This window comes from Gasterosteus aculeatus, chromosome 7 (assembly GCF_964276395.1).
Source record: "Gasterosteus aculeatus chromosome 7, fGasAcu3.hap1.1, whole genome shotgun sequence".
NCBI classification, from domain to species: Eukaryota; Metazoa; Chordata; class Actinopteri; order Perciformes; family Gasterosteidae; genus Gasterosteus; species Gasterosteus aculeatus.
This window is the reverse complement of record NC_135694.1, coordinates 846644-858687: the sequence shown is the minus strand read 5'-3', so window position 1 is coordinate 858687 and position 12044 is coordinate 846644. Positions and strand designations below refer to the sequence as shown.

The window sequence follows — 12044 nt, the reverse complement described above, 5'->3', positions numbered from 1 at the left end:
AATCTCAGTTCATCCAGAACACCTGAGCAGTGCAACATGGGAGGAGCTTCTCATTGCCTCGTCTCTCCAAGTAACGTTGGTAAGTGTTATTTGTCTGGCAGGATTAACATTCTCCTTCCTTACATCTTGTTGTCTTCCTCAACTTTGTAATTTTAATATTTTCCAATGACAGTGTTTCTAAATGTTTGATTTTGGTTTGTTTTACAGAGGCTCTGGATTAAGGACGCCAGCTGTTTGCTGCGGTCAATTGAAAGTGTTCCATAGCGTATTGTTGCAGTTAGTTTACCTTGTTCCTAGTGATTTTATGATTCATTTTTTTATTATTGTATACATGCGGCATATTTTATGTTTTGTTCTTGGTTACAAATATCTAACATGTTTGTCTTTCTTCAATTTCTGGGGAATAAAATGCAAAAGTATACGGTTATAAGTAAACGGTGACATTCTGGTATTTATAACACAAAACCATTGATTCACAGTATAATTGGTTCAAGTTTAGGGTAACATACAGTAATCCATTTTACGGTAACATAGTGTAAAAAACATTTATGATATTATACCGTAAAATAACGGTAAATTCCTGGCGTCCTTGCTGCCAGTAAAATACCATTGATTTACGGTGAGATTTTACACTATAAGTCACCCTGAGGGCAAAGGTCACGCTTGGTTCCACACTTTGAGCTGACTCACCAACAGTCAGGTGTCCCTCACTGGGATCATGTTGATGTGTTTGAAACCTTTGACCCATCAGTCAGCAGCCAATAGGAACCAGAGGCTGATGTCACCTGATGCATATGATGTCTTTATGGGAGGACTTTGTCCCCGGAGACCTGAGACGATCCGACTTCTTCACTCACACGACAAGTAAGATCTCAAAAAACGCATTCACAGCGTCAGTTTGAAGTGAGACGTTAATCCTGCTTATTGTGGATTAGAATCCTCTCAAGTGGATACTAAACACAGTAAAAGTGTCCTGTTCTACAACAGAGGAAAGACGTCTGTTTGTCTCTGATTGAACAGGGTCACAGAGCTTCATCAGTCCTCCTCAGAAGCACCGTCCTGTCCTCTGATGAGCGGTGAGTCCTTTTCCTTTCGAGGAAACCAACACACACACACACACACACACACACACACACACACACACACACACACACACACACACACACCAGAGGTCTGCAGTGATGAAGCCTCACAGCTCCTGTGGAGGACTTGATGCTGCTCCGCTCAGTGGTCTCTGTCCCCTCCTCAGGTAGCGGTTTTTTGGAAGAAGCCAGCTCCATGGAGAAGGTCCTCCTGGCTGTGGCTGGTGGGTTGGTTGTCCTGCAGCTCGTTGGTTTCCGGGTTGAGTGGTGTAAATTTAAAGGTAGGTCACAGCTCATCCATGATTACAGTGATGTCATATTTCACCAACTAGATCATTGAAATTACTTTAAATGTAATGAGTCACTTTCCTTCATTGGTAATGTTAGAAAAACTCAACATTTAATGTTTTCAAACAGTGTCGACTATCGTTGTGCGCAAAGGCTACTCAAAGGTTTTCATCCTCGGAGCAGGAAATGTAGTTAGAAGACAAACATGCTTAAAAGCTAAATGCTAAAGACACACCTCTTCAGACTCTACCTCAACTAAAGACTAACAATTTGTAGCACTTAAATTGTACTTGTAACGTCACTCATCTATAGCAAATTGTAAATTGGCTTATTTGAGGAAATTGCACTTTCTTGTTTCTTGTTCTTCTGAGTTTGTACCCTATGGTTGAAATGCACTTATTGTACGTCGCTTTGGATAAAAGCGTCCGCTAAATGACATGTAATGTAATGCAATGTAAACAGGTCGGGGGGGGGGAATGGAAAAACCCAAATACTGGTACTCAACCTCGGATGTAGACGATCATCTTTGGCACCACAACATTATATCACATCGACACACAAACTTCTTGATTATCTGATGACCGACAACACAATGTACCTTTATGTGAAAGAGCAGAGGAACATTATTAACAGGTAGTAACATGAATGAATTGAAACACCAAACCAGTGTCACATAGTGTTCATGTTGGAGTTTACTTTACTAAACATCAGGGGGTTTGATGGGGGCTACATGCAGTAACTTACATGCGTTCTGTTGATTGACATTTGAATCACTGGAATATTGTTTGATATTTAATAACTGTTTCTGTCGTTTAATGTCCCGTCTTGTTAGAGGTGAAAACACTTCTAAGGGACCTCCAGCAGAGGATGGGAGATGAGGCCCATATGAATGATATAGTCTTCACACTCACACAGCAGAAGAAGGAAGTTGAGGACAAACTGGATCAGATGGTCTCCACACTACTGCAGCAGAAGAAGGAAGTTGAGGACAAACTGGATCAGATGGTCTCCACACTAATGCAGCAGAAGAAGGGAGATGAGGCCAAAATGACTCAGATGGTCTACACACTACAGCAAGAGAAGAAGGAAGTTGAGGCCAAAATGACTCAGATCGTCTACACACTACAGCAGCTGAAGAAGGAAAATGAGGTCAAACTGTCTCAGATGGTCTCCAAAATAAAGCAGCATTGGACCGGACTGGAGGAAACCAAAGATCAACTCGCAAGTCTACTTGAGAAGGTGAAGACTGAGAAGGTGGAGAACAAGAAGGAGCTTCAGTCTGTGGAGGATGAAATAAGGGAGAGAGAAAAGCAGTCGGACAAACCGAAGGAGTTAATAACAGCCAAAGAGAACCTGCTGAAGGCTCAGTGGAAACTAGACGAGACAAAGAGGAACTATGAGAGACTCAAAATGATGATAGAGAACCTGATGGAGCTCCAGAGTTCATCTGTTCTACCTTGATGATCCCTGATAACTTGATGGAAGTCCTGTATCTTTCTCTCTGGATTAAAAGGTGAAGTGAACGTATTTTTCTTGCAACGTCATTTTTTTACAGACATGAAAATATTCAGTTTTTTTCTTTGTTCCATCTTTCTTCCTTTTGTTGCCTTTAGTTTGATGAATAAAGTGATATGAGAAGATAAAACCGGACGGTGGGACTTTTCTACAGCACCTCCACACGTGTAAGATGTAACTAAATAGAATGCATTTATTGTGTATTTAAAACATAGGACACTTTTTGCTGGGTTTTCTCACACAATTCGGTGTGGCAGAGCATTCAGGTTTGAGCGATATAATACTCTCGTACTAATACTATAGTACACAAACACTCTAAAAATTTTCATCGTAAATTAACGGGATTTCACTGGCAGCAAGGACGCCAGGAATTTCCCTTTTTTTACGGTATAATACCGTAAATGGTTTTTACACTATGTTACCATAAAATGGATTACTGTATGTTACCCTAAACTTGAACCAATTTTACTGTGAATCAACTACCATTTACTGGCAGTCGACGCTAGTAACTTACTTTTTTATTTACAGTGCCCTACCGTGATATACGGTACGTGGTTGTATATTGGATTACAGTTTGTTACCATACGATTACTGTTTTTGTGCTATAAATACCAGAATGTTACCGTTTACTTATAACCGTATACTTTCGCATTTAATTCCCCACAAATCAAAGAAAGACAACCAAACTCATTTCGGTCATAGTGGTTGGAGTTTATTAGATGCCTTTGAGACAAACATGTTAGATATTTGTAACCAAGAACAAAACATAAAATATGCCGCATGTATACAATAATAAAAAAATGAATCATAAAATCATTGGGAACAAGGTAAACTAACTGCAACAATACGCTATGGAACACTTTCAATTGACCGCAGCAAACAGCTGGCGTCCTTAATCCAGAGCCTCTGTAAAACAAACCAAAATAAAATATTTAGAAACACTGTCATTGGAAAATATTAAAACGACAAAGTTGAGGAAGACAACAAGATGTAAGGAAGGAGAATGTTAATCCTGCCAGACAAATAACACTTACCAACGTTACTTGGAGAGACGAGGCAATGAGAAGCTCCTCCCATATTGAACTGCTCAGGTGTTCTGGATGAACTGAGATTACGCGTCTGACGTCACGTTCAGGAGCAGTCGGTCACGATTAACACTCTAATGACTTTTAGGCAATGAACACTTTGAATAATACAAATATTTATAATCTTTACATTCCAGCCACTGAAACGACAGTGAAGGCGGCGCATGAGATAGGGAGGGTGTGCCGTGCAGAGCAAGGTCGGTGGTTTAAATCCTGGCTGCTCCCTATACCGTCAAAGTGTCCCTGAGCAAGACACGTAAAGACCCAATTACTCCACCTAAATTATGTCAAACCATGGGCGTTTTGGATAAAAGTGACAGCTGCATGTATAGTAATGTCCTGTAAGTCAAAGTCATCATCGTATCTCATTATGATGACTTACAGGACCTGTTTTTCAGTGGCTGACATGGGCTTCCATACATTAGTGATTGTGATTCACTGCACTTGTATGTGTATTTCCACCACTTCATAAAATATATGTAACATGCAATTGAATTACGGTAGTCTATTATTGTAAATTGACAGCTTTAACTGTTTATTCATGACATTGGCTGTTAATTTACAAGCAAGGGATGGAAATTTAACTGTATGTTACAGTTATTATGACATACTGTAAGATACCGTTAGAAATGCACCGTAAATTTACAGCAATTTGTTACAGTGAAGGTTGAACAGTTGGTGTAAGCAAAGCTATTAGTGATTATTTATTCATATATTTGTATTAATGGGACTTAACAGCCCATAAACGTTGGCTTTGTATCAACAAGAAAGTATTGATCACATATGAATATGATCCCACATTAGGCCTATTTATAGTATAAAAGCAAAATATAGAAATAAAACCAGCTGTACACAAGCAAAGAGCCTGAATCCCATCCAAGACACGGCTTGGTTTCATGTTTGCTTGTTGACGGTCCTTCTTCCATCATCTCGCTGAGACACGTTGTCCATCTGGCCAACTGCAGAATGTATGACATAAAACCACTAAGAATACTTTCATAATGTGCCTTTTAAGTAGAATAAAGTGGATATTTAATGTTTAACAAATGATCATCTACTGTCATATCCTGGTTAACTGAACTATATTATCTGCCAGTAATCGATATGACGTCATGACGTTCACATGGAGAACATCCAGCACAACGTGTGACACAGTGAGACATCAGACGGTCACACGTCTCCTGATAAAGTTATGAACATACAAGCTCACAATCTCCCTCTTCCTTTAGCTCATAGGTCACTAACTGGCGGACCGCGGTCCGGGTCCGGACCCAGAGGCCGTCCCATCCGGACCCGGACCGCCAGCCAAAACAGAAGGTTGTGATTTAAAACCTGACGGCGTTTTTATTTTATTTTACCCGGCGGCGCGGCGCGGCTTTTGCAGTATTTACGGTAGTGGTTTAGCGGATGAGGAAACGCGCAGACCAATTGCATGCGAGTTAAGCCATCCCACGTGATACCACTCAGCCAATCAAATCTATGCATTCTCGGCGGTAAACATTACGTCTCAAGACAGCGCTGCGTCCGCGCTGAGAGATGAGAAAGTTAGAGAAAGAAAAAGAAAGATAGCGACACATTTAGAAAACAAAGGGAGAGAAACGGACGACTGCGCCGGAGAAAGTTGATGAAAAGGCGAGTGAGACAGAGAAAGGGAGAGAAACATAAAGAACAAATGTCCTGAGCCACACGTTCACTGCCCAACAACGTGCTCATGAGGGTTCCCTCAGAGGTGCTTGGATTTTGGGGCAACACAAAAAGCCGTTTACTGATGGAGGGCTTGTCAAAGAACGCATGAGTGTCGTCTCTGAAACATTACTTGACGGAAAACCAAAACAAGAGCTTTGTGATAAGATAAAGCAAATACCCATGTCAGCATCATCTGCCACAAAGAAAGGTGAAATATTAACTGAGGATGTGCTAACCCAGCTAGATGAAGCCATACATAAGGCACCATGTGTAGGCTTAGCTGTGGATGAGTCCACTCACATCTGTGACAGTGCTTAGCTGTTAGTGTAGGTCAGGTGTTTCAACACAGACCAGAAAGCATTCTGTGAAGACCTGTTAGGTGTCACTCCCCTTCAAACCAGTACAAGAGGAGAAGATGTCTACCTGGCCATTGAGGAGATGTTAACGAAGAGAGGAATAGAGCCAACACAAGTGGTTTCAATAGCCACAGGTGGAGCCCCTGCTATGATAGGGAGAGAGAAAGGAGCTGTAGCAAGACTGAAAGAGGACAATCCAGAGCTCATAGCTCACATTGCATCATTCACCAATCTGTCCTCTGTGCCTCCCTGTCAGATGAGCACGCTGAAGTGATGAATACAAGAATGAAAATGATCAATATTCTCAGGGCATCCTCTTCCACCCAGCATCGCATGCTGAGGGAATTCCTCAGAGAAGTTGATGTGGACGATGGATGGACGGATCAGTGGATCATTTCAGGTTTATTTGGATCTGAAAAACGACTCAATTACATTTACACACTTCTACAAAATAAGAGCGCAGGTGTGTGAAGTCTGGACAGGAAGTTCCTCATGAAGTTATTATACATCCACAACGCATTCATAACAAGACACACTTTGGTATGAAAGGAAATGACATGTGACAACTTGACTGAAACACTTTATTCATCAGGAGGAACGAGGTCCAGCTCATCTTCTCACGTTCTCCTCTTCTTCACTGGTTTCATTATCTGCATTTTACCTCCACTTTGTGATGAACACATGAACGCACACTAGTACTACAACTACTACTACTACTGCTATTACTACTGCTACTACTACTACTACTATTACTATTACTGCTACTACTACTGCAACTACTACTACTACTGCTACTACTACTACTGCTAGTACTACTACTACTACTACTACTGCTACTACTACTATTACTACTACTACTACTGCTACTAGAAATACTACTACTACTACTACCACCTTGTACATGTAGTACTGCTCTGTGTGTACTTCTACCTCCTCTGAAGGAACAAATCAGAAGTTATCAAGTGAAGTTAAAGAAGATCAAGTGAGATCTATGGATGAAGGAAACTGACTGTGTGTCATAAGATTCCTCCCTCCTCCCTCCTCCCTCCTCTCTCCTCTCTCCTCCCTCATCCCTCCTCCCTCCTCTCTCCTCCCGCGTCCCTCCTCCCCCAACGACAGAGGAGGGAGAAACTCCCTCCTCCCTCCTTTCTCCTCCCCCACCGTTCATTTGTCATTCTTCCTCCCTTCTTTCTCCTATTTCTCCTCCCTCCTTCCTCCCCCCTTTCTCCTCTCCATCCTTCCTCCCTTCTTTCTTCTCCCTCATCTGTCCTCCTTCCTTTCTCCTCCATCATCCTTCCTCCCTCCTTTCTCCTCCCGAATCCGTCCTCCCCCCTTTCTCCTCCCCCATCCTTCCTCCCTCCTTTCTCCTCGATCATCTGTCCTCCTTCCTTTCTCCTCCATCATCTTTCCTCCTCCCTTTCTCCTCCCCCACCGTTCATTTGTCATTCTTCCTCCCTTCTTTCTCCTATTTCATCTCTGCCCTTTTCTCCTCCCTCCTTTCACCCTCCTTTCTCCTCCCCCATCCTTCCTCCCTCCATTCTCCTCCCCCATCCGTCCTCCCCCTTTCTCTTCCCCCATTCTTCCCCCCTCCTTTCTCCTCCCTCATCTGTCCTCCTTCCTTTCTCCTCCCCCATCCGTCCTCCCTCCTTTCTCCTCCCCCATCCTTTCTCCCTCCATTCTCCTCCCCCATCCGTCCTCCCCCCTTTCTCCTCCCTCCTTTCTCCTCCCTCATCTGTCCTCCTTCCTTTCTCCTCTATTATCCTTCCTCCCTCCTTCCTCCTCCCTCATCTGTCCTCCTTCCTTTCTCCTCCCTCATCCTTCCTCCCTCCTTTCTCCTCCCTCATCTGTCCTCCTTCCTTTCTCCTCTATTATCCTTCCTCCCTCCTTCTTCCTCCCTCATCTGTCCTCATCCTTTCTCCTCTATTATCCTTCCTCCCTCCTTCCTCCTCCCTCATCTGTCCTCCTTCCTTTCTCCTCCCTCATCCTTCCTCCCTCCTTCCTCCTCCCTCATCTGTCCTCCTTCCTTTCTCCTCTATTATCCTTCCTCCCTCCTTCCTCCTCCCTCATCTGTCCTCCTTCCTTTCTCCTCTATTATCCTTCCTCCCTCCTTCCTCCTCCCTCATCTGTCCTCCTTCCTTTCTCCTCCCTCATCCTTCCTCCCTCCTTTCTCCTCCCTCATCTGTCCTCCTTCCTTTCTCCTCTATTATCCTTCCTCCCTCCTTCCTCCTCCCTTCTTCCTCCCTCCATTCTCCTCCCCCATCCGTCCTCCCCCCTTTCTCCTCTCTCATCTGTCCTCCTTCCTTTCTCCTCCATCATCCTTCCTCCCTCATCCTTCCTCCCCCCTTTCTCCTCCCTCATCCCTCCTCTCTCCCCCATCCTTCCTCCTCTCTCCTCCCTCCTCCTTCTCACTGCGCTCCCTGTATCCTCCAGCTGTTTCTTTATTTTCTCCACATCGATATCTAGATTCTTCTTCTTCTCTGTGAGTCTCTTTAAGTCGTCTGTACATTTCTGTGATATTTTATCTAAGTTCATATTCAGTAGTTGAAGTTCTTCTCTCCTCTCCAGCAGTTTCCAGTTGTTCTCTGTTATGATTCTTCTCATTTTGAGGAGTCCATGACCTTTGTCCTCTGTCTTCTCTCCCTCCTTCTCTCTTTCATCTTTCTCCACTAAATCAACCTTCTCCTCATTTTCCTCTTCTTGTTTCTGTAGCTTCCTCATTTGCTCACCAACCTTTGCTTTCTGTTCCATCAGTTCATTGTTCTGTTCTGTCAGTAAATCAATAATCTGTTTTAAATCCTTCTGTTCTTCCTCTTTCTTCTTGAGATCTTCTCTTCTTCTCTCCTCCTCCATCAGAGACTGCTGTGTCTTTGTGTCTGTGAGGAACACAAGCAGGACCATGAAGGACTTATTATTACACAGAAAGCTGTGAAACCACATCACAGAGTTCTGCTGAGAGGCCAGAAATGATTTACAATAATGATGAATATTTCAAAATAAGAGGAATGTTCAATGATTAATTTTACATTTGAGTTGAATTCATATTTGACTCACCTGTTATCTTGTGTCTCCGTCTCCAGACCAGAAGGACAACAACGATGATGACAAACAGGAAGGCAAACACCACACTGAAGGCAACACAAGGAGTGCAAACAGCAGGAGTGCAAACAGCTGGAGCCACAAAGAAGTCCTCTGGAACATCAAGAGAAGAACATTTACTCAACATGAACGTTTCATCAGCAGGAATCTGATGGTTGTTCTTCTAGAAAGTCTTCTACCTGGAACCGTGATGAGAGTCTCTCTGGTCTGGTTGATGTTCCTCTGCTGGACTCTACAGGTGAAGCTGTTTCTGTGTCTCTTCTCCACCGTCACGCTGCTGCTGACACTATAGAGGTCATCAGGACCTCTGAGGGTCTCTGGAGGTCCAGCAGAGAGCAGCTTCCCCTCAGCGTCCAGCCACAGCAGCTCCGGCTCCGGGTACCAGCCTCTGGACTCACAGTGAAGAAGCACTGCGCTGCTGGCCAGGTGGAGGCCTGCTAGGCTGATGGCAGGAGACGAGGCCGCACCTGATCTTATCAGGGCAGAGAGCCTTCACATCTTCCGCCGCAAACTAAAGACACACCTCTTCAGACTCTACCTCGACTAAAGACTAACAAATTGCAGCACTTAAATTGTACTTGTGACGTCACTCATCTATAGCAAATTGTAAATTCGCTTATTTGAGGAAATTGCACTTTCTTGTTTCTTGTTCTCCTGAGTTTGTACCCTATGGTTGAATGCACTTATTGTACGTCGCTTTGGATAAAAGCGTCAGCTAAATGACATGTGATGTAATGTAATCTTATCAAACACAGGTTGTTGGTCCAGAAGGTGAAGCAATGATCCCCCCGTCACCCTGTCTCACTGGACTTCATGGAGGGAACTCACTTATTTTAGGTCAAACGTGAAGTTTTGTTGAACAAAAAGTTCATTTTTTTTATGTATTTTAACCACATTGTGATGTTTACGGGAGCGTCCAGTAAATGAAGACTTAAAGTCTGGAGCAGTATGAAGACCATATTGAGGGATACAAGTTGTGAATGTGAGACATGTCCTCAGTCCACCCACCTACAAGCAGCTGGACCAGATGCTCCTGGTTGGGTTTCTGGAGGTAACACCGGTACGTCCCGCTGTCAGACACCTTCACGAAGGAAAGCTTCAGAGAGACGTCTCCACGCTCCAGCCCGCTGATGGACAGTGAAGTTCTGCCCTTGAAGGCCTCGTTCTGGCCAGTCAGCAGCTCCTTTCCATCGTGCCACACAAGGACGAATCTGGGCTTCATGTCCGCTCGCCCCCACTCCATCGTCATGGAAACAGCATCCGCGGGGGGGTCCAGCAGACAGGGCAGAACGACGTCATCACCGACCATCGCCGTGACCAGCTGAGGTGGATCGATTGGCAGAGAACCACCTGAGAGATGGTTCAGATCATTGGAATCCATATTTCCATCTAAAGGTCTTTGACACCAACTGGTCCAACACGCTGAAGGATGACGTGTTAATATGTAGCGTGTAATTCAACACATGACCAGGGGACACGCACACACGTCATGTCCATGACTGACCTTCTGTAGGTGAAGCCCCTAAGCTACAGGCTACACACTCATTGTGTGTGTGTGTGTGTGTGTGTGTGTGTGTGTGTGTGTGTGTGTGTGTGTGTGTGTGTGTGTGTGTGTGTGTCTTACCTCCAATGAAGTGTATTAGGAGAAGGAAGGCGACAGGAAGTCCGTCCTCATAGTGAGTCATCCTGGAGTCCTGAAGATTCAGACACATTTCATATAAAACAAAACGGTGGTTTTATGTTGTTTACAACATTCACTATTTAGCTGCATAATTAGTATTTTAATATTTCTGCAGCAACATCATCTTAAACTGATTGAAACCTCTAACAACTAAATATGAAAAGTACAATTTCTGACAAAAGTACGAGAAGACAAAAGCTGACGTTCCAACAGCCCTTCAGCGAGGCTCCACCTCCTTCCTTCATAATCTGTTAGCTTAGCATCAGCGCTTTTCACCTCCCACAAGTTCACACCGAGCGGATTAAGAGAAAGTAGCAGAGAAAACAGCTCTTTAATGTCAGATTCTAAATGTTACCTGAAAAGCGTCTTTGTCCTCTGCTCTAACGGTCCCTGGGGGGTTGGTGGAGGGAGGTGGGGGTGTAACAGTTATCAGGAGCGAAGGCGGAGGTGTTACTACGACCTCCACCACAGACGAGTCCAGGCTGAACGTCTTAAATCATTCATGAATGTAATGACAATGTGCACAATAATTAACACACTTTAATGGAAACATCTGACAAGTAGAAGTTAAAGTAGAAAAGTCACTCGTACCTGAAGTGTGCGTGTCGCCTCAAATGAAGACGGGGTCAAAGTGCGCTCATAAACGTTTGTTACTGTGAACATTAACAGTGGAAGAGGTGTGGTCGCTCTGCAGTGCAGGAAAGAAGAATTCACCCCATTTTGTTCAAACAGACTTTCTGTTTCTGATCAACGCAACATGATTAATACTCTGAAGGTGCAAAACACCGTACAGTTTTTTTCAATCGCTAACAAGCGTTTGTCCAAACATTTGTCACATTTTCAAAACTCTAAACACAATTAGCACAGCATCGGTGTTTTGTGGCCAAACAATTCACACATTTCATGTCGTTTTCACACAATATGCAGTCAGTGAACACATGTCCACAATGCTTACATTTATCTTAACAGACAAGTCAAACCTCCCAACAAAACGATGGATTGTTTTAGTAGTGTAATGGGAAAATGATATGTGACCCTTTTAAATGCTTCATTTGTATAACCAGTTTATTAGTTGCAAGTGCTTAGGTCACAAAGGCCCTGACATAAGAACTGATGTCTCCCTCTTGGATTAGATGTTTCCAGCGTCATAGCTGTAGAGATTGAACAAAGTGTTTGTTATGTCTATGACCACCTTTGTTTTAGCATGTTGGGAGAGCAAGGATACGGTCAAAGAACTGACGTGTCTTACATGGAC

At 43.7% G+C, this 12044-nt stretch overlaps 1 protein-coding gene across 1 annotated transcript; it reads right to left on the bottom strand.

Moving 5' to 3' along the window:
• Nucleotides 1–8358: 8358 nt before the first annotated feature.
• Nucleotides 8359–11557, bottom strand: LOC120822331 (butyrophilin subfamily 2 member A2; the record flags this gene model as incomplete). Its single annotated transcript, XM_078107433.1, has 6 exons — nucleotides 11145–11557; nucleotides 10733–10802; nucleotides 10117–10458; nucleotides 9288–9575; nucleotides 9064–9201; nucleotides 8359–8885 (listed from the first exon to the last, which is right to left on the bottom strand). Coding segments are annotated over exons 2-6 (1356 nt in total), but the record flags the coding sequence as incomplete, so codon positions are not given.
• Nucleotides 11558–12044: the final 487 nt, after the last annotated feature.